This window comes from Calonectris borealis, chromosome 2 (genome assembly GCF_964195595.1).
Source record: "Calonectris borealis chromosome 2, bCalBor7.hap1.2, whole genome shotgun sequence".
NCBI classification, from domain to species: domain Eukaryota; kingdom Metazoa; phylum Chordata; class Aves; order Procellariiformes; family Procellariidae; genus Calonectris; species Calonectris borealis.
In genome coordinates, this window is record NC_134313.1 from 18,276,037 (window position 1) to 18,298,660 (window position 22,624).

The following is a 22,624-nucleotide window of genomic DNA, read 5'->3' on the forward strand; positions in this document are numbered from 1 at the left end:
CTTTTATACCTCAAATAATCAGTCCAGGATTTCACAGGACACATTTCCTTCCAAAAGTAAGGAAATATCCCCAAGTGCAAACTGGCAGCTTCATAGTGCTCCAGAGGGCCACAGTATTTAAAGCAACTTCATGCCCTTGGTTCATTTGTACAGCTCCCAATTACATTAAGTGAATTGTATGGGTGAATTGAAGGCATGATTATAGGCTAATTATCCTGACACTTGCACTGTGTATAACTTCTGCTGCACAGAAACCACACCAACAATACAGTAAGTTAAATGTATGTTAATAATAATAATAAATATATATATAAAGTGGAAACGCATGTAATTTAGCTCTTTACAGGAAAGGGGACTAAAAACAATCTAGGTCACATTTCTTGCTTTTTCCTGACTTCAGCTTCAATTTTTTTAGAAAATATAATGAAATGGGAGAATATTACAATATTGTATATTGCATTTTATACCTTTCCATGAATGTTCTCATTATTAGTTTTATTATTATTTTTTCATTATTTTGTTACTTTATTATTTTTTCATAAGGAATGATTCATGTATATGTTAAAAATTCAGTACTTATGCACTGAAACTGAAAGTTTTGTTCGAGCTTTATTAAAAGGCAGTCATCCCAAGGAACTCTATTTTGGCCTCTGAAGTCCCAACTCATGTCGTGTTTCTGAAAATGCCTTATCGTGTTTATAAATCCATTAAATATCTTCTTATTTCTAGATGTCCAGCCTTCACCACTCTGTTAAAAATTATAGAGGTCAAAATGAATTTTGATAGATGGCAAAGTAATAAAATCAACTTCCAACAGGCATATCTGATGAAGACTGAGACTCTATATCTAATTATATAGGACATAGTACAACCACTTCCAATTTAATGCAGATTAAATAGAAAGTCTTATCTGCAGTATCTGTAGTAGTTATCCTCATAGTTGGATTCATTGTGAGAGGAAGATTTCTAATCTGTTCTGCTGTGTGTGTAGCTAGAGGAGTTTCTTTGATTTCATCTTTGAACAATTTAAAACCTGCATTGTATGCAGAAAAACTCAATGTGTAAATTAAAAGTTTTAATTGTGGAAATAGAAGACAAAATAACATGGGTAAGATTTAATTCTCATATTTTAGTTTAAGTAAATGGTGTTAAGGACTATTATTACAGAATTGATTATGGGTTGGGTTTATCTCCTTTAATCACCGTTGTTTACCATATTGATATCTGAAGGTGAGGTAATTACTCTTCTTTTACTGTCGCTGAAGGAAAATAAAGCATGAGCCACCCAACCTGGTTTAGGTGGCCTCATTCTAAAGCTGATGTCATTCATTAAGCTGATTACTTATTCTTTAAAGATGCTTCTTTCAGCTAATTATAAATGGAATGCAGATGAACAGGTCATAGATATCTGCACTATAGAGGTCTGCATTTATTACAATTATCTGTTGTCCTGGAAAGTCTGTTTTTTGCTTCCTAGTGCTATATTTTGTTTGCTATATTTTATTTTACTTTTGCACAAAGGCAATATTTAAGCACCTGATCTAGCAAAACAATAATGAATGATGGATATATCTATTTCTGTGGAGTAAGACTAGGTATTTCAGCTATTGTGCTGTGTCTGTTTGTTGAGCAGCACTACTATGAGCTTTACTAATCATGACCTGGGAACCGACTTTAATTAAACTATTGTGGCATGTTCACCTTTGGCTATGATAAAAGGATTATATTTGTCAACCTTTCTAATGGGTTCTTTGGGGGTAGTAATGTTCCTCAAGTGACTTGTTTGTCATCTCTGTAACTCATGTCATGCTGGCACAGTTGAGATCAGGAAGTATAACTGAACCAAAATTTTCACAATGAAAGAAATAAAAATTGTCAGCAGAGATTTCACCTAAGAGTTCCTGAACATTTAAACTAGGGGAGCTCAATTTGGGTTACCAGCACAGTTGATAATCTTTATAAAAGGTTTAAGCTTCTCCAGCAAATTGTATGTACTGTGTATTAGTATCTACTGCATTGTGCTTTTTTCCAAACCCAAGGCATTCTTCAGTGCTTCTCTTCTCCCTGATACTCTGTGAGACTTCAAAGGGAGCGTAGTATGGTACTTGGAGAAAAAAAGTTATGAGCAGCATCCTTAATTTTAAATTAGTTGTTGTTTGGGAAACTGGTCATGGGAAAACTTATTGTTTAACAGCCCTGTTAAAACTTATTTTTATTTCTTGGTCCACAGGAAGCTGGTCTAAAAGCATTCTGGATACTCTCAGACTTTTGAAGTTCTGAATTTATATGTGAAGGGGTATACGATTAAAAGAAATTTTAGTCTTATAGTTCTCATCGGTACAACTGGGTTTTTTTTGTAATGTCTGTATTTTATTTTATATAGAAGACATGAATATTAATGTTAATGTAATTTAGCAAATTAAAATTCAGGGAAGTGACTGGAAGTTGGTTATCTGTTGAACAAATAGTTGGAAAATAGTTATATATTTTAATTCACATTAAAAAAAGAAATGCTAAGTCAGAAAATGTTATGTTTATTTAAGCTGAGAAAGAAAATGCCCAACCCCACATTTTAGTTGCCTATAAAGTAATGTAGAAACTTAAATAGTCTGGTTAGATACTACCGAAACAGATAAATCTCTAATAGTATAAGCATGTCTATACAATATATCATCTGGGACTCATGTCAGCTGACTTTAGGCATCTACAGCATATATATCTATTATGTGATCTAGACACTATAAGCATCCTTTTTTAGTTGTAGGAGAAAGATGAATGCTTTAAGAAATCAATTTATCTGGTCTCTGTTAGTCATTTACATTAGGAAGACAAAGTCCTACCCCAGTGTCTTTCACCAGCCCTAGCAGTGGTCTTGCTGTCACCCAGATTTTATATTCTATCCAAATGGTGTCAAGACAAATAAACACAAGTATCTCTTCCCTCTACATGAGTGCTTCTCAAAAAAATTTCCGTTTTTCTGGAAATTCAATTTCAAATGTTTACAATAGGGGCCTGCCTTCTGCTTACACTGCTATTAACAGTGATTCCCAGAGCCTCTGACATAGAGTCCTCTCTCAGAGAATGCCTTTCCTCCATCCACATCACATCTTCTTCTTGCAACTGCACCAAAATGAAAGATAAAACAGTAATCCCAGCTTGCGCTTTGTCAGAATACTTCCAGGGTTTTTAATTAACAAGGATCCTGATTAGAACAGATAGAAAGGCATTTATGTAGTACTCACTGAATCACTTCAGTTGTGTATATACTAGTAAACTGAATATGCCCATAGAATGGGTGAAAACCCTAGCAGACGATCATCTCTGCCTTTAGTTGTCAGAATATTTATTCCCTGGCATGCTTTCTGCTTGAATCAATTAGCGCCTTGACACAATTCCCAGGCATGATGTGGGGATTGCATGTATGGGTGAGGCCATCGTGGTTTGGGAAAAATATTAGGACATAAGGATTTTAGCCATTCCTTGCCACTGGCTCTCAGGGGTAGAGAATAGTTGCTGAACTATTTCTTTACTAGCATATATGTAGCTTCAACCTCCCAGGTGATGTACGTATAAAAAGCACACCTCATGCATAGTTTTATCAGCTAGCTAGTTCTGTGTGTTCCCATGCTCAACCTCCATATCTATGAACTATCTTTCCTTGGCACTTAGCTTTTCCATTGTATAATATGTGGAGCTAAGACATGGAATGTAGATTTTTAGATTTTACCTTGGAAGATGGGTGTTTAAAATTTAAATAAGGCAACACAGGATTTGGCAACTTTTTGACTCTTAGATCATCATTGGATTTATCCTCAAAATCATTCCGAAGACAACTAGTTAACATTTTCAAAATGATGGCAGGAAAAAGGAAAAATCGCTTTTATGATGGTTTGGTAGTGTTGGAAAAAACAATCATTTCAAGGCACACAGTCTTAGACAGAGGTAAAGTATCATTTATCATAAGATGAAGGGTTTTTAAGAATTAGTTTCATAATTCAGGAACAGTCCTTAAGCAGTTAGGAAAGGTGCATCTTTATCCTGGAGAAAGGGACCAGGTACATGTCGAGCTGAGAAAAAGAGCCCTTTTAAAGAAAAAGATTTTTAAGCATATGGTGGTTTGGTATATTGGAAAGTGCTTTCTAATTCATAGTTTAAGTTAGTTAATATGTTTTTAGATCATTAGAAAGCTTTCCTTTGTCTGTTACATTTCACATGATATCCATTAAACATAAAAGAACAAACAATTGCTGGCGTAGTGTCACAAATCAATTGAATGCTGCTTAATAATCTTCATGTCATGCAAATCACTGAATGAATAATGCTTTGAGATAGCCATAATTGTTTAATAAATAATCCCTTTAATTTCAAAATTTGTGTTGTTATGTATAAAGCTACCAGATGGCATCTTAGAATACATCTAACTCTGTTGATCTGAGGTTTAAAAAACCCAATTTTTAGGATTTTTGTGACATGTCACTTCTAACCTTAGACTCTCATTTCTCAACTCATTCAAGAGATGACTGTTCTGGCAGACATATAAAAAGAAGCAAAGTAAAAACAGAAAGAGGTAAATGAATGGGATGAGGGTAAATCTCTGCTAACTGCAGAGAAATAACTGAATATTATATTGAGCTACTACCTCCTTTTAATCTGTAAGATATATCAGGCAAAATCTGGTTTAATTTGAAATTGATATAAATGCAAAATATTCCACAAGTCAGTGATGCTGTTGCTATTAATTTAACCTATGCCCAGGAACAATTGCCCCAATTTGAAATCAATAGATATACATTATTTCAAATTTACTGCAGCACTGATGAGATCTTCTCTTTACTGATAACATTATGAATAATATTCATATTATGCAGCATATTGCAATCAGTGGCTTGAAATGGATAAAGATCTGTATAAAGGATCACTAATATTGCAAATCTCAGGCATTGCAGAAAATGCAGGAAAAAATTAAAGGAAGAGAAGGTTTGCACATTATGACACTGGTACCGTTATTTCTCCCATCACCAAAATTACTTTTCATCATGACAACATCACAAAATACCCACAAATATAACCACTTTATCCTTCCTCTGCTTCTTGCAGGAAAGAGGACATTCACTCCTGCATTTAGAGAAAGTAGACCTTGACTGCCCTGTTCCTGCCTCTGAAAGTAATTTAGAAACTTTCTGCCTAGTAGAAATAACTGCTAATTAAAAACAAGGACTAATCCTAATCAACATCAAAGAAGAAGACAGAGAGAGAGACTATAGTTATATACTGAAGAGATTCAGTTCTGCTGCTCCTGCAACCAAGTCCTCTTCTGCTGTCATCCTATTTTACATCCTATTAAACATGCTTAAAAACATGGAAGTATTTGCATGCGATAGTAGAAATAGCCCCTGTATCAAGAAAAATACACAGTGCCCTTAAAATCTCTTTCTGTTGCCTGTAGAAGCCTTCATGTCTGTGGCAGTGGGATGGATAGCAAGTTGCAGAGAATAAAGTGGCCTGATGATAGTGAGAGAGCTAACATCAAGACTTTGTATGTCTCAATTTATATGTAAAATCTCTATAGTCTCCCAGATTGCCGCTAGAAGATGCGTTTGCAGTAATTCTACTTAGTAGTAATTTTTCCTTAGAGATAGCACTAAATTATGGGATTGCTAAATTACTGTTATAATCTAGCAATGACAACCTTTCATAAGAAAATTCCAAGGAAACCTTTACAAATTTCATGACACCTTCATGACAATGCCAATATTAAATCCAATATCCTGGCCAATTACAGTATGAGTGATTTATTCTGCTGACCTATTTTGAAAGAAAAGATATTAATTTTCTAACCCAAGATACAATGCCCTGATAATGTACTTCATTTTAAAGACTACATTTTTTCAGTAATTTGAGGACATTACTCAGAGTTAAAACATTTTGGAAACAGACAAGTTCTGGAAAACATGGGATATATCAGCTTCATGAAAAATCATGTAGTTAATTATTTAATCCAAAACAGTATGTAAGTAGTGCACCATGAAGTATAAAGTGTTTCCAAAGGAACAATTAAACTATATTTCCAGAATGACAAAGCAATAGATTTTGACCAAAATAAATGTTTTTCAAAAGCAAGACTATTGAAAGCCAAAATTCAGAGTGAGACTAAACCCCAAGTAAACTCTGAATTGAGTAAAAAGTAACTGAATTCTAGGAAGATGTAATTACCAATACAAATACCAAAGCACTTTTAGCAAACTAAAAGCTAATTAATTTCACCAGGTAAACATTCTTCAAAATGAAAATCAACTCAAAATAGTTTGTTTTGAATCAAAATAGTAATCTCTTTAAGAAATGGGCAAAGTCATAGATAAGAAATATTTTATATAATGAAAAAGTTTGAGATAATAATATATCAGTGCATGAAGCATATATTGATAAAGTTAATTAACAATGTAAACTCTTATCTGAATACATTTCATGCACATGATATATTTAAACGATTAATTGAAGCTACTTGCCATGGTGTGCCATGATTACATCACAACTTTTCACTTCATGGAATGCTTCTTCAGAACTACCTTTGCAGGTGATTTTTTAAAAAATTTTGTTCAGGTTATTTGTAGTATTTATATTTAATATTTAACGTGAGGAATAGCTTTCCTTCAAAATATTGCACAGTGGATTACTTACCATTATTTAGATGTATTTAATAAAGGTGCCTGATATTTTCCATTGTTTATAATGTTAAACTTTAATTTTTTCCATTTTCCATTTTCCAATTTTTTAAATTTTTATGAGAAAGTTTTTTCTTCCTGTCTGATAGCTTTGAAATGTTTTATATGCTTTATACAATTTCAGAGATGATCTTCAAAATTTGACAAGGTAATGTTTGTGCCTTTTATTAACTATGGGTATCATACTGAAAAACTGTAGATAGCTCAGGTTTAGTGAGACTGTCCAGGAAACAGGGAAACGCTCTCAGAGACTGTGGTTATGAAAAGGCCCATGTCACCTCCAGATCTCCTACAGTTACCAGACAAGGATTGTATCTTTTCAAACTATTGGAATGAAACTTCTATGCTTTTATGATAAAGGCTTCTCACTGCTTCCCCGAGCTGAGTTAGACCAAACACTGGAACTTAGATGAGGGGACCTGTTTCTCCTTTGGTCTCAAGGACTCTGCTGCTGACATCAAGTGAAGGACACATTTTTCCACAGAAGCCATGACACAGTGCAAGGACTATACCTGTTCTGTCTGTGAGGTAGTATTTTTGGTGTAAGGAGGATGCAGTTGCAGAAACTCATTCTTGTCTCTTACAGAAGCTGGAAGATGATTGGTAAAATGTGAAGGAATGGAATAATAGGCTTCTTTTGATGGATTTTCTTGAAAATTTTATTTTTCCCTGCCAATCACAACTTCTTTGTGCTTCATGTAGCTTAAAAATAATTTCTCCTTTCATAATTCTACTTTTTGTTTTCTTGAAAATTATGAAATTCATGCCTAATGTGTAAAATTTATAACTGAATAAAAATTTTACTTTTCCTTCAGTAATTTTGGTTACCACCTATAAAATCATTAGATACTAAAATATCTGCCACAGTTTCAAAGGCAGGTGGGTAATGCCTGTCATCTACTTATTGTACGATTAGCACTACAGGTCTTAACCAGTCATTAAATAAGCAGCATCCTCCTCGAGAAATTAAGATATCAAAGGTTTTTTAGAAAAAATCCACTATGTGAGCACTCCAGACTTGCCAGTAATTGTGTCACCATCCTTTACTGTATATCTTGGAAACTGTTGACTTGGATAATTTAAAATCATCTAAAATGACCTGAAGCTAGTGTGGTTTTCACAGCAGAAAATAGATAACCAAAAAGAATAATCTGAGAAAGAGCTGATATGAACACATAGATGTATGGATGTGTTTCATAAATTAGATCTTTTTTTTATTGTTCTTTTTACAGATGATATCTTGTTGGAAAAAAGTTCTAGCTGGTTAATGTTCAAAAGGAAAGCTTATGTTGTGAAGCATGTCTGTTATATATTCCATATACTATGTATGCATATTCCAGTTGTAAGGGTAGGGAGATGTTTAAATGAAAACATTCTTTCTTAAGCTGGAAGCAATCAGGATCCCATGAATATAAAGAATTTTAAGTTGTAGAAATATGAAAAAGATATTAATTACATTGTCAAGTGAAGATGATATAATTATTAACAGGACTTTCAAACGGATCCAGTATTAGCCAGGACTAAAATTTATAGAATGTATCCATTATCAATCAGGAGTGGCATTGAGGAAAGGTTTTTACTAGGAATTGAAGTGATGTAGTTTGATTTCTTGAACTTGATATGTGGATTGCTATGTATTTGAAGTTGCCTTGACATCCATTTCTAAACCCTTGTTAAAAACTTGCCCTTTAGTCTAATTCTCAGTTGAAAAAGACCACTTCAGTGTCATTTGACACTCTAACATGTACAAACTGAAAATAGTTGTAGTTATAAACAATAACTGGCATTTCCGGACACTGCTGATACTTGGAATTAGAGTTCTGGCTATGAGCCAGTCCCTTCTCCCAAGTAGGTAGGGATAGGACGAGAGGAAATGGCCTCAAGTTGCGCCAAGGGAGGTTTAGATTGGACATTAGGAAAAATTTCGTTACTGAAAGAGTGGTCAGGCCTTGGAACAGGCTGCCCAGAGAAGTGGTTGAGTCACCATCCCTGAAAGTATTTAAAAGACGTGTAGATGAGGTGCTTAGGGACATGGTGTAGTGGGTATGGTGGTGTTGGGTTGATGGTTGGACTCGATGATCTTAGAGGTCTTTTCCAACCTTAATGATTCTATGATTCCATGACTGTAATGCTGAAAACAGCACTGACTTTTGAAGAGCAAGCAGAATTTCATGCAGTTGATGATGCTGTCAAATTCTTGAGGGGTTCTGTGGATTGTTTTCCATTTTTATGACCATCACCAGACTGATCTCAGTAAAGACTGAAGTACAAAGCAGTGCAGAGAAATGAATATACTTTTCCAAGACAAATGATTATACCAAAGTTTGGCTTTACATAACCAAAAGTACATTTGATTTGTCCATTCCCACAAAACAAACTATGTCTGAGACATTTTCTTTTATCTTTAAGTTTAAAATAAGTATCTAAATACAATCCCTGTAAACAAATACATAGAAATATAGGAAATAACAATAATAAAAAGTTTTATTTCTTTATTCAGTCATAATAATCTTCATCACCAAGAACAGTAACTCCTTAGTCATCTGGAGCTTGAGTATCTATTCACATAGTTAAGGTTTTGTTCAAACACGACTAAATAACTTAAAGGTTTTAATAACTAAGTAATCTCATAAATTGTAATATTGGAGGAGAAGGCTTTACTTATATCAGCAATGTAGCGATGCCAATAACATCATCCTTCATGAAACAGCTGCTGAGGAGAGTTGTAACTCCTAATTTTAGTAAATCATTATGTGTTTCAAAAAATCTTTTGTTTCACAAAGCAAATAAAAAAATTGTAAACAAGTAAGGATTTTTATTCCCTACTCTCGATCTATTTTTCGATGTTACAGAACTGAAGTACAACAGTTAGCCCTGAAGCTTTTTCAATTGTATTGAAAAATGCTTTTTAAAACTGTGAATGAGGGGGTTCACAATATAAATTTGACATGCTGATCTCCATTTTATCTCCAGTTTGTAGAGCTGATTAATTTAGGTTTTGTTATCTTTTTACAGTAGTCAACTCTATCATAACTGTAGACTTTATACTTAAAACCTCTTGTAAAAATAACATAGGAAAGTAGAAATACACATACCGATTCCAGTTAAGAGATTATACATTTGTCTCTTATGTCCCAGCATATTCCCAGTATCTTTGTGTGAAGGTTGCTAATGTAAGAGAAGGCAGAGCATTACAAGACTTTAATAAGTGAGAGACTTAAAATGGAATAAACTACTGCAGAAACAGAGACATAAAATTATACTCAAAAGTTTCAGCTTCTATAAACACACTAATCTAATATAACTAAGAATTAATAACTCAATTTTCATTTTTCTTAATATAACAAATATATAGAGGAAAGAAAATATGTCATAATGAAGACTTGCTTGATTTTCCTTGAAACAAGGTAGACACTACAGAAATCACATCAACACTGTAGTCCTGTCTAGGTAGTGTCATATGTCTGTTAATAAATATTTGATTAGGTATAATTGATAAAAAAGAAAAGTTTTTCAGGATTTCTATATGCTCATCTACTAATATGTATTAGTTAGTTGAGCCATCATTAACATCTAGAAAGTTCACTGCCAAAATTACCACAACTGAATGCTGGGTTGAGCATTCAGGGTGCTGAGACCCAAACTAAGTCATCTGGACATCCATAAATTTCCTTGCCCCCCACTCATCTTCTTTTTTCCCCTTACAGCCTTCTATTTACATTTAGCCTTCTATTTACATTTTTCTAAACTTGTTGAGAAACAAAGTGAAAAATGGATCTTTCTCCTCATTTTTCTTGTTCATCTCTGTTTTGCAGGGGAAAAAGGAGGGGAAATCAAACTGAAATGTTCATCAGTTCATTAGCATCTTTCCACCAAAACTAAAAAATTAATGCTGAAAATATTTTTTTTGTCCATCAATTGACATTTATAATTTTTTTTTTCTCCTTATACATTAAAACAGAATTCTATATCACATGATTGAACATGTCAGATATAGACCTGAGGATATATTTCTCCATATTCTTTACCATTTCATATTGTGCTAACAGCGTACTTGTATAACATATATTGCTTTGACACTGTTTAGCTCTTCTAACATACCAATCTGTCACACTTCAAAGAAGTTTTGCAAAGATCTCTATAAGATATATGATCTTTCATTGAGTTAGCACTGCAATGAACACTTCATAAGCTCTGTCAAACAGTGATTTGTGCAGGACTGCAGCAGGCTATTAAACTTATCTTTTCCTAGAACATTTTTCTTTTTCTCAATAAAAGCAGAGAATATTGAAAGTATTTAAAAGTAGAAGCCAAAGGGGTGTTGTTCAAGTAGTTTCTCAATATAGAAATACCAGTCAGTTCAGAGGCATGACTGGCATGGCTGTTTCAGTATTAACCTGTCATGTAGAGATAGCCAGAGAAACAGTGGCCTACACAGGTGTTTAATGAGAAGTTAATTCAAATCTTGAGGTATTTTAATGATAAACCTTTATCTCCCCTCAAATTATGACCATTTCTACCCATTCCAATAACAGATCAGTCAAGAAAAGAATGACCCACAGCAGGTAACCTGAAGGGATGGGGATAAAAGCAGCTGTTATTCTGGCTGCTAACGAGATTTGAGGGAAGACTGACTATATATGTTCAAGCTTATATTGGTTAAAAAAGGAGACTTTGAAGGAAGAAAGTTATATGTCTATGTTGCATGAATTACTTTGTAGATGCTCTCAATCACTGTGTCTATAAAATAAGATTAAATGCCTTTTACTGCTTATGTCTCAAACACAATTATTTTGATGCAGGAATAACAAAGGAAACTGATCTCTGTTCTTGCAGGACTCAGACTAGAAATTACAAATAGCCCTTTCTGATTTTAAAACCTCTGGGAAAAAAGAAAAAGATACACATAATGGTCCATAGCCTAGAGGCAATTGTGTACTGAATCATGTGCATTTCAATATATTATTTACATTTTCACTATTAGGAAGAAAAAAAAAATAATTAAGCACTTTTCACCAAGCCCCACAAATGATAGCTTATATAAAGCAGTTCCCCCTATGCCAAGTGATACTTGCTTATAGAAGAATGTTGGTACGTATTCAACTTGAAAGCTCTTTCTTTTTTCAGACATTTTAAATCATTCCTGCATAACGAAATCATATGTTTCATCAGCAAATACACTATTTTCATTCTTCCATACTTGAGAATTCTGAAAATGTTTTCCCAAATGTGCCAGGGAACTCGCCTCCAGCATAAGGCAAAGCACACAGATTTTCAGGCTCGAGAGATGTTCTCTAAGAAATGCACAAGCCCGTGCAATGAAGGTGATAATAGAATGCTGAATACCATCACTAATGTTAATTCTTGCAAAAGGAAAATGATAGCATAATGCTGAAATAAAATAACAATTACAGATAATTGCTTCAGAAGTCAAGGACATCTGGGAATTCTTACAAAAAGTGAAAAGGAAAGGTGGAATAGATGGGAAAAGCAGACGATGCTTTTGTGTTTGGAGTAGAATGTGCTTTTACTCCCATGTGAAAAGCTGACTGTTTTGGAAGGTACAATATTGTGTGTGCACAGCTCAGCACTGAGTTATAAACCAAAGTTTTACGGAATATAAGTCACTCAAAGGTTTTGTACTTGCTCTTGATGAATGGCCTGTTGCAGATGTTTATTCATTCACATTGTTATCCATTAATTTGATCACATTGTCTTTCCTGGTTAATGAATCATCATGTAAGTAATTTGGACAAGATCAGTAATGTTGTATTATTCCACCTTACGCAGTAGAGTCATTAGGCTATAATGCAATTCAGCACTGCGAAATTATCGGGGTAAGTACCATTAAAAGCAGAATCATGCATATATCCTTGACCCAGTATTTTTAAATGTTCTCATGTCTGGACATTTTTAATGAAAAATTCATATTATACCTGAGATTAACATTAACCAAAGAGACCTTTTCTAATAAAAAGGATTTTATTAGGTAGCCATCTGTTTCAGACCTTAAAAGTATGATTGTGATTAGAAAAATGACTCTGAGAATAGCACTTTATTATGCAAGATCTGCATTTTTGATGTATTTCTGAGTTATATCATAAACACGGAGAAAAATGAGCAAAATAAAACAGTTTTACTCCTATTAGTTGTACACTTTTAATTATAAACTTTCTCTTGCTTAATGTATCAGCAGTGTTTTCAGCTATATTCTGAATGCAGGATCCTTGAGTACAGTTTGATGTAAAGAGAAGGGATTACACTTCCATCCTGATATGGAGTGGAGATTTTATTTCAGCATTTTGATAAAAATATTTTGATTCACAATACGACGTGTTGTATTTGAGAATGTAATATTTTTACTTTACATTTATTTATACATTACCACAAATTTACACTCTTGAGAGTATAAATATAAATTAATGACAGCTATATAATATAATAAAACATGGCTAACTGAATAAGCTGTATCATATCCATTCATAGTCTGAAAGATGTGTTGGTGCATCATGAAGCATTCATGAAAATACTTTAAAAGGAAGCTTGGTTTAAAGATTTTAAATTTCACCTGATGTGCTGAGACCTTGAGACACATAAAATGATAGACACTTTGTGTTTTCTAAAGAAGATGTTCTGTTGAAAGGATAAGAACATTCAGAAAAGTAATTACAGCAATCCAGTCTTGACTAAACAAAGGCACTGCCTAACCACTATATATCCTATGTATTGAGCAGTAGTCTTAACCTGCCAGTTGAGATTCACTATGAAATATAAAAAAGAAAAGACCTCTGAAGAGTTTGGTAATGTCCTCATGACATCCCAGAAGGCTGATTATGACCCTTTGCCATCAAATACAGTAAGGACATTAATTCTATCAAGAAATGGTGTGCTGGAAAAACAACTGTGATACAGATTTTGGAGGGAATAATGATTCAATCTTCTAAAGGAAAATTCTAAATCATAAGGCTTTCTAAATGAAAACTAAATTAAAGGATTAAGGCTTACCTTTCTTTTGTCAAAATGGATAAACCAGAAACATTTAGAAAATAGCTACAGGTATATAGCTCTAACTTTGTAAACATGTTTTCTGTAAACAATGTTGTTCAGGAATCCTTCATACCAGCAATAATGGTGGAAACCAGACTGAAATTTCACTGTCCTTTGACAAAAAGAAGCAGGTAGTCAATTAAGTGATCCAATTGCATCAAACACTTGTACTTCTAACAGGGTATTGCAATGTCTCTTAATAGTAATTCTCTATATAAATATATATATACCAACACATACATAAACCAAGCATATGCAATGTATGTAAAAAAATTGGAATTTTTTGTTACCACTGATATATATAGAAAGAAATGTATGCCAGGTCATACAACAGCTCTGAATGTTTCAGGTGCCACCTAGCGCCCAGTTCTCACGTGTCGAAGTCCCTTTCATGAGGAGAAAACTGATTTTCTTTGTGCCCTTTTATGCCACTATCTAATGATATGTCCATGACACATCCCATATCCACACTTTATACTTTAAATTTCAGTTTTAAACCCTGAGTGATCCATAGTAACAGAAATAATTTTTCCCTTTTTTTTTTTAAACAAGTTGAAAAGTTCAACATACAAGAAGTTCTCTACTTTCAATGTTAAGACACAATTTGTGAAGAAGGCCTGTGGTGGGGAAACCTTGGCTAATAAGTCAAACATGAGGCATGGTTGATCAGCCATGGACACCTGTATGTATCCTCAGACTATATACTGGTCAGTTCAGATGACTTTTGCCAACTGGAAGAGGCATTGCATACTTTCTTTTTACGACTAGCTAGTCTCTAGTTTATAATAATTTAAACCATAAATCTTTCAGATTAGCCTTTATAGCAGTTTAAGAGTCAATTCACTAATTAGCCACGCCTATCAGTGCTCAAGTGTCAACTCTTACATTTCTTCTTAAGTCTCCTTAAGATGCCCCAGTACTTTTCCACAAAATGTGTTTTATTTCATTCTGTTCTCTGCTTTCAGTATTCCTATCATCTTGAATATAAAAACTATACATCTTCCTAATATTTGTGTTACGTCTTGCAAAATGGAACCCTAATTTCAGTAGGAATCTAGATATGACAATACATTAAATATATAAAAGTAATGAAATTTATTTGACATATGTATCTATTCTTGTCTGTGAAATTTGTGTGGAGACACTGTCTTATATGATACCACACAACTTGTTTGTGCTATGACATACTCCTTCAGTGGGTAAACTGCCTTTTCCTAAATTCAGTTAGCTTTTATATCTTTGGTTACTGTAAATTCTCCAGGTAAGGACAGCCAGTGAGGAAAAATGCAACATTTATACAGTACCTACCATAAGGCAAAATAAGGTGAGGCATTAAGGCAACAGTGGAAAGCAAACAAATAATACAATGAGATATTTCTTACCATAACAATTCAGAAATTGAAGGTTAAATTCTTTTGTATAACTCTAAAAGGCATGGTAAGAAATACATATTGCAGAAGGAATAGCAATATGGTATAGGTTTTAGGATTATTTTTTGGTTTAGATTGTCCTGGGCTCTGAAATAATCTTTGCTCTGCAATGACAACAACCTCTTCCCAGCTGCCTACAGGATACAGCTATGCCAAAAAAGTGCTCAGAATCACTACAGTCTAAATGGAACAATCCTGTTATGACTCATACATGGACATATCTACATAGATATTGCAGGGTGCATCTGTCTTGGGCTTCATCCACCTGGGAAGATGAACAACCACCACATGTGGCAGATACAGTACCTCAGGCTTTGGACTATACTGATAGGGTTGAATACTTTCAGAACAGTGTGGATGGAGCAATCTCTGCCACGCTAGCAACTCTACACCCATTCCAAAACTTCATGCAGTTTCCAGTCGTCTTTCTCAGTCCATGCACTGTGTGAATTTACCTTCCAGCCATACTCGGGGTTTAACTGGTGCCCTCAGCAGCTGTACAGGAATTTACTGCAGATAAAGCTTTAATCGAAGTCAAGCGGAATTTGGTAAAGGCAAATAAGGGTGGCTGGTGCTGGTAACTATTCGGTCTTTACCTGTTTCTCATTCCCTTCAGGTAACACTTTAGAAGTGTGTCTGTTAGGGAATGTCAGATTTAACCATATCTACTGAAGCTTATAGTCATCTTTCTATTGATTTCACTTGGTGCTGTATTATGCTGTCATATGGTAAAATTAGTGACTGCAATTGTCTTTTTGCATGGTCTTTCAGCTCTCTAGTGCTGTTCTGTGTCTTTGGCTGCTTCAGACAGATATTCCAAACAGTGTATTGCATATGAAGGGAATATATGGCAAACCCTAGACCATTTCTTGTATTACATTTGTTATGCTCACTGTATCAATGTTACTACAGTACTACAATTATCACTTGTTTCCTTCACATATCCTGGAGGGTTTTTTGCTGTAATTCTTGTTGCTGTTGTTCTTTTGCTTGTAGAATAATTATATTAATGCAGTTATAATTTACTTAATGCTGAAATGGGTTTGTTCCTATAAAAATAACATATGACTTTAATGTTATGAATAGAAACATTTTTGCGTTACTTGCAAAGAAAGCAAATGCAGTGATTGTTTCAATGTACTTAGAACCAAAACCAAACTCAGTATAAAAATCTGCATTTAAAGTTCCCTCAGGACATAGTTTTAAAAGACATCCCTATATTAATCAGTGGCTTTACTTCAGATAATCAAGTTCCTCTGTTATTTTTTGGCATGAAAATAATTTCAAAGGGAAGAAAAAAGCAAAATTATGTCATTCATTAAAGAATAGATAAGAAACTATACAATGTAATTAGCTGTATTATCCTTAGTGAACAGTAGAGACCCTCAGTGAGGTTACTATTACAAAGATATTTGTAATTAGAGCAATTTGTAATTAGAGCAATTAAGAACAGGAGAAGAAAAAACATGTTTTACCTTGTTTTCCTTTGGGGGGGGGGGGGAAATCTTTCTCACACTTCCTTTTGCCTACCTATTTATAGATAGGTACCAGAATATGACAGTCTCTTCTGACTGATCCAGATAAAATGCAGAAAGCAAAAGAAAAACTTCAGAGAAGTTTTGGTTGTTAGACAAACTGTTATTTTTATTACCGCTGTAAACGAATGTAAATTTCAGAATAGTGATTCTTCATTCTGCACTTGTATCTTGAGGTCAGAGATCTGTTGGAATCAAAGAATAACCACTTTTATTGTTGAATTACTACAAAGGAAAGACCTGGACTTTGGGCGAGGGGATTTTTTTCATTTAATATCTGTTTTAATAAATCTGTATTGCTTATGGTAGATCTTTCAAAGCATTCATTTATAGTGTCTTTTTCTTTGCTGTCTGAACAATACATATTTGTACAGTTAAATTGCCACTTAGATATTAAGTTTTTCATTTTTACCTTCACTGCACTGATACTGCCTACTCCAAATTTTTCTTGTGGTTTCCCTTACTCTGTAAACTCAAGTGGGACAGGTATATATATGTATATTTCAATATGTGTGTAGGAAGACAATGGTATTGCTATACTCATCAGTTAATTCTTCTACTCCCTTTTAGATCTAAATCTAGACCATGCTTACTCATATATTCAGAGCAATGTGAATGAGGACAGAATAGAAAAGAAAGTAAGAAAAATATACATTTTGAGAAAGAAAGCAAAATATTATGAGATAGAAACTATGCATCTAAGTTACTTTCTTAGTTTATAAAACCTTTGGAAAACTATGTGCAACTAAAATGAACGATTACAAGATTTAATATAGGTGAATTTTGGACAACTGAATTTCAGGCTACTTTGTATTGTTACAAATGTATCATCTTTGCTAATATTTGGGACCCTTGGAATGTATAGCACTCATTATATCCACACACATACTTCTGAAATTGGTCTTGAGCCTTCAATACCAAAGCATTCTCGATTGTCAGTAAGACAAACTACATACGCATAGCTTTTCCAAGGGATATCTGTGTACAGCTGTGTTCTAGTATTTCCAGTTACAATCAAGTCCTGCCCCAAAAGACAACTGGAGTGGTCCCTAGAATGGCATATTCCCTAGACCATACTCAGGTTTGTCTGGCAGAGGAATTACTGTTTGGAATAATAGACAGGAGTGAACGAGCAGTCTAGGACTAGTGCCATGCAGTAATACAGGGAGATATCCAAACTGACAGTGTAGGGATACCAGGAGTATTCAATTTCAAAAGCAATAAATGAAACAAATATTAGCCTCTATTGGGATATTTCATAGGTTTTTCAATGAGTGAGTACTCATGAAGATATGCATTTGATACTGACAGTGTTTCTCATTTTAGGTTGCGAAAAATGGGATAACAATGATTTGTAATAGTTGTGAACAAAAATTGTGATAAAGATATGGATCAATCTTTTAAAAAAAGACAAAATTCTTTATGTTCCTAGATTTCTAATATCAGATTTAGTGTGTGAAGGACATTAATCTTCAGCAGAGAAAATACAAATAGTTTCCACTGCGCTGAATGCAATGAAATGATACGACAAATGCATTTTTTACTGGAATATTTGCAAATACTTGTTCTGGATATTTGGACATCAAATTATAAATTTCATGCTTAAACAGTTTAAGGAAGACAGGTGCTACTCTTGATTTTATAAGTAACATAAAAGAAAAAATGCTGACTTAAAATCTGAATAAAAAGAAAGTAAATTTTATATATCTGGTCATGACTTGTTTCTCCTCGAGTGAATGTTGAGAAGAGAGTCTCAACTTCTGCCAGCCTTTTTTTTGAAAGTGTTGTCACAAAGAAATTACATTTAATGTGATTTAATTTGAATAGCTTATTAATTAGTATTTATAAGTGGCTGAATTTCTACTAATTAAACTCTTTAAAGGAGCGTGTCCATTCCTGCTAGGCAGAACTCTCTGAGGCATATTTTACCCACAGTCTTTGAAAAGAATTTCCATTGACGTTAATAGAAATTAATGAAATAGAAACTTATTGAAAAGCATTGAAGGGTATTTTGATCTTGGTGTTTTATCATCATGTAAAAAAAAAATAGAGGACAAATAAGTTCATACGTACCTTGCTTACAGGTGGAATATTGATTTAAAGAAGCATTTTAGTTTTGCGCAAGCAAACAATGCACATGATTTCAGAGATAACTGACAATTAAATCTAGGACAAAGAAAATTCTTACTTGGAGAGAGACTGAAACAGTTGGCACAGCTTGCTTTAAAAAGGAGACGAGCAACAATGCACAATAAAAATGTAAAAAAGTAGGATGGTGTAAAATATTAAATTATGCTTATTTTCAGAGTACATGAACAAGGAGAAGTTCAACCAAATCACAATGTGGCAAATTTAAAAGGAAACACTTTTCCATGCTTCATATCATTACTGAATATCAGAATGTCACTGAAGTCAAGAATCTGTGCAGAGCTGAACAAAAATTACAATCTAGTTTGGCAATTCCTGTGTTCCCTGACAGATGACAATCTCAGGATAAAAATCCATAGCTTTAAATGGCAGGGAGTTGGTAGTACAGTGTGACATTCAGTTTGAAAATAGATACTACCTATCAAAGAAGACTAGTGCAGTTACTTGGTGAATTATACCTCCACTCCCTCAAAATAATGCACTTGTATATGTTCAAAATTAAAATACAGAAGAAACCAATATATTTTAAATTGTACAATTTTCTTTTCCTACTTTATTTTCTAAAATCAGGAAAAAAACGACTTGAAGCATTAGAAGTAGTATACTCACTAGCCACTTTCATAATATTAAAAAGTTAATGGAAAATGCCAAGTATTCTTTTTAGATAAGTCATATAGTATTGCAACTGGAAAATGAGTTTTAGTTTAGAAGGAAGGTAATTTTTAATTAGCGCTTTAAAATATAATTTCATAATAATATTTTGCCTTCTGTGGGTAATCTTGATGAGACAGCAGTAAGAGTAAAGCAAGCAATTTTAGACAATGACTGTTAAAGGCATCACTAATCTTTATATTTTTCATTTCAAAGGACAGGGAAACTTTCTGTGACCTTTTTACAAAGCACTAAGAAACACAGGCCTCTGAAAGATTTCACCTTCTTGGAGAAGACGAAAATAAAAACACTGTATACAGGCAGAGTTTTTAAGTTAATATAATATGATTCATAAGATAATAAAAATCCATAGGATGATATTCTTATCTCTATTTTGACATGCTATGATGATGCTTAATAACTGGGGTGGCCTTGAAAACCTTTAAAGGATTTAAGAGAAATCCCTTTGAACAAATATGCAGGAGTCAACTGCAGTGTTGCCTTCTTTGTAAACTTGCAAGCAGGTTTGAGGACAGGGAATTTTTGTTGGAGGACAGAACACTTAGCTTGATAAAGCAATAGTAAGAATATCAACCATTTAGGTGAGCTTTGAAGTGACCAAGATGAGACAGGCTATCTTCTTACTTCTGTGCTCTGTCCTTGTGCAAGGCAATGAAAGTCAATTCCAGTTCCACAGAGTTTATTATGTAAGAGAAAGAAAGCAATAGCAGCAATGACATCAGCAACTAATTTGCAAATTTAACATATTTACATCAAAACATGATTGATACAGCAGGTCTTACAGATGAATACATTGTTAGCATATATTTTTTATATAGATATATATGTATAGATGTGTATAGCATATATAGCATATATATATATGACTGTCGTGGTTTAACCCCAGCCAGCAAAAATAAACGCCACGCAGCCGCTCGATCACCCCCCCCAGTGGGATGGGGGAGAGAATCGGGAGGGCACAAGTAGGAAAGCTCCCGGGTTGAGATAAAAACAGTTTAATAATTGAAATAAAACTAAGTAGAACAGTAATAATAACAATGAGAACAACAACAATAACAGAATACACAAAGCAGGCAATGCACAACACAACCGCTCACCAACCGCCGACCGCGTGTCACGAACAGGGCGCGAGCCCCCCCACACACCTGGTTTTTATACTGAGCATGATGTCACATGGTATAGAATACCCCATTGGCCAGCTGGGTCCACCACCCCGGCTGTGCTCCCCCCTCCCGGTGCAAGCATCACCCAGCAACAGCCAAAGCATCAATGGGCCATCAACGCTCCTTTCACACCGAACCCAAAACACAGCACACCCCCCAAGCTACTGGGAAGAAAGTTAACCCTGTCCCAGCTGGAACCGGGACAATGACTATACTGGATTCTTCTTTTTAATAACTGTTACGTAGTTTTGTTTCATGGTTGGTATCAGAAATCTAATAATATATCCTAATTCTTGATAGTGGCATGGAAGTTTGACAATGTAACGTATCTCATGAGCCATACTGCTTGTTTTGATAACCATTTACACCTTTTTTCTTTAATTGAAACCTACTATAACAGTTACAATTATTTTTTCCGTACTATATTTAAATATGTTAATATATATATCTGTGTGTGCCTGTGTGCACACACTCATGAGCACATCAGGGATGCAGAAGATAGTTACATGGAACTCAGGAAAAGAAATTAAGACAACACATGTATACCCTTCTGTTCTTCCATCTTGTTTCCTTACTTTGTGGATTCGGGAAATTTGCTATGAATCCAAGTACAGGTTTACCTGATTTGCTTCTTCCCTGTTAGCATTAGGCTGGTAAGTATACTTGGTATAAGCTTTGAAGAGCTCAGGATGAGATTATGAAACCTCTTTTGCTCACAGTTGTACAAAATCTATCTTTTTATGTCCATTAACTAAAGGACTCCAGCAGTAAATGATGGGAAATGTTGTAATCAAGCTATTTATGATGCTGAAACATCAGTTAAAAGGGTATGCAGTTGGAGTGTGAGTACCACCTGAACTCTAATTAATGTCCTCAGAAATAAAACTAACAGCAGAGCTGCAACTCATTATGAATTCTCAATGCTTTAAAGCTCTGCATTAGAGTAGAAGTCAGCCAGATCTATGGTATTCCGTATGTTTAAATTAACTAGTCCTTTGCTCAGAAATCAGTTACTCGCAGTATCTCATCACATTTGCCTCATTATCTAAAATCTATTAAATCATTCAACAGCTTCCTGACCATGCTCAAGCTTATGTTTGTTAAAACCTTTTCCTAGTGTTCTGTCCTGAGTATTTTTACTTATTCTTCCAAATTTTGATTGATTCGAATCTGATGTTCTTTTATGTCTGTATTACAGTTTTGTTTATTGTTTTGCATTTGTATAACTTAAAAGTCAGAAACATATCAAGTTCCTTTGTTTCCTCTTCCTATGTAATGAGTTCTTTCCTATCAATTAGGAAAAATACATAAATATATCTATAGCTGGAGCTTAAGGAAAACCTCGTGCACATTTTCATAAAATATTCTACCTTTTGATATGTGGGTACAGAAGCAGATACTTAATAGACTAAGTCAGTAATGGCTTTTCAGTGTTAAGACTTGTATAATGTCCATGAAAACATACTATCTGCCCAAAGTTGCCATAATTCGTGTGTTCTATATTCTACAGCAAAATGCAGTATTGATTTATAAAAACATTATAAGTAATAATAAATATATCTTCTCCAGAATTACAGAGTAGTTCCTGTGGCAATCCAGGAGTTCCACCAAAGGGTATCTTGTACGGTACAAGATTTGATGTTGGTGACAAAATCCGATACAGCTGTGTAACTGGATATATTTTGGATGGCCACCCTCAGCTTACTTGCACAGCTAACTCTGTGAATACAGCATCGTGGGACTTTCCCGTTCCTATCTGTAGAGGTAAGAGAAATGCTACAGTAATATTCTCAAATATGTACATTATATTTATTAGTATGAACAACTTTAAATCTCAGTTTTAATTATTAACTTCTAGACTGTGATTAAAGAAAAGCCTTTTTGAGTATTTTGAACTCTTGCTCACA

The 22,624-nt window shown here is 34.1% G+C and overlaps 1 protein-coding gene across 3 annotated transcripts in view; it reads left to right on the forward strand.

Moving 5' to 3' along the window:
- Positions 1–22,624, forward strand: part of CSMD3 (CUB and Sushi multiple domains 3) — a 796,263-nt gene that overhangs the window by 149,769 nt on the left and 623,870 nt on the right. For all 3 annotated transcript variants that reach the window (XM_075141259.1, XM_075141260.1, XM_075141261.1), the window contains exon 4: positions 22,287–22,481. In XM_075141259.1, the coding sequence (XP_074997360.1) occupies positions 22,287–22,481 (195 nt within the window). The remainder of the gene's footprint in view (positions 1–22,286; positions 22,482–22,624) is intronic.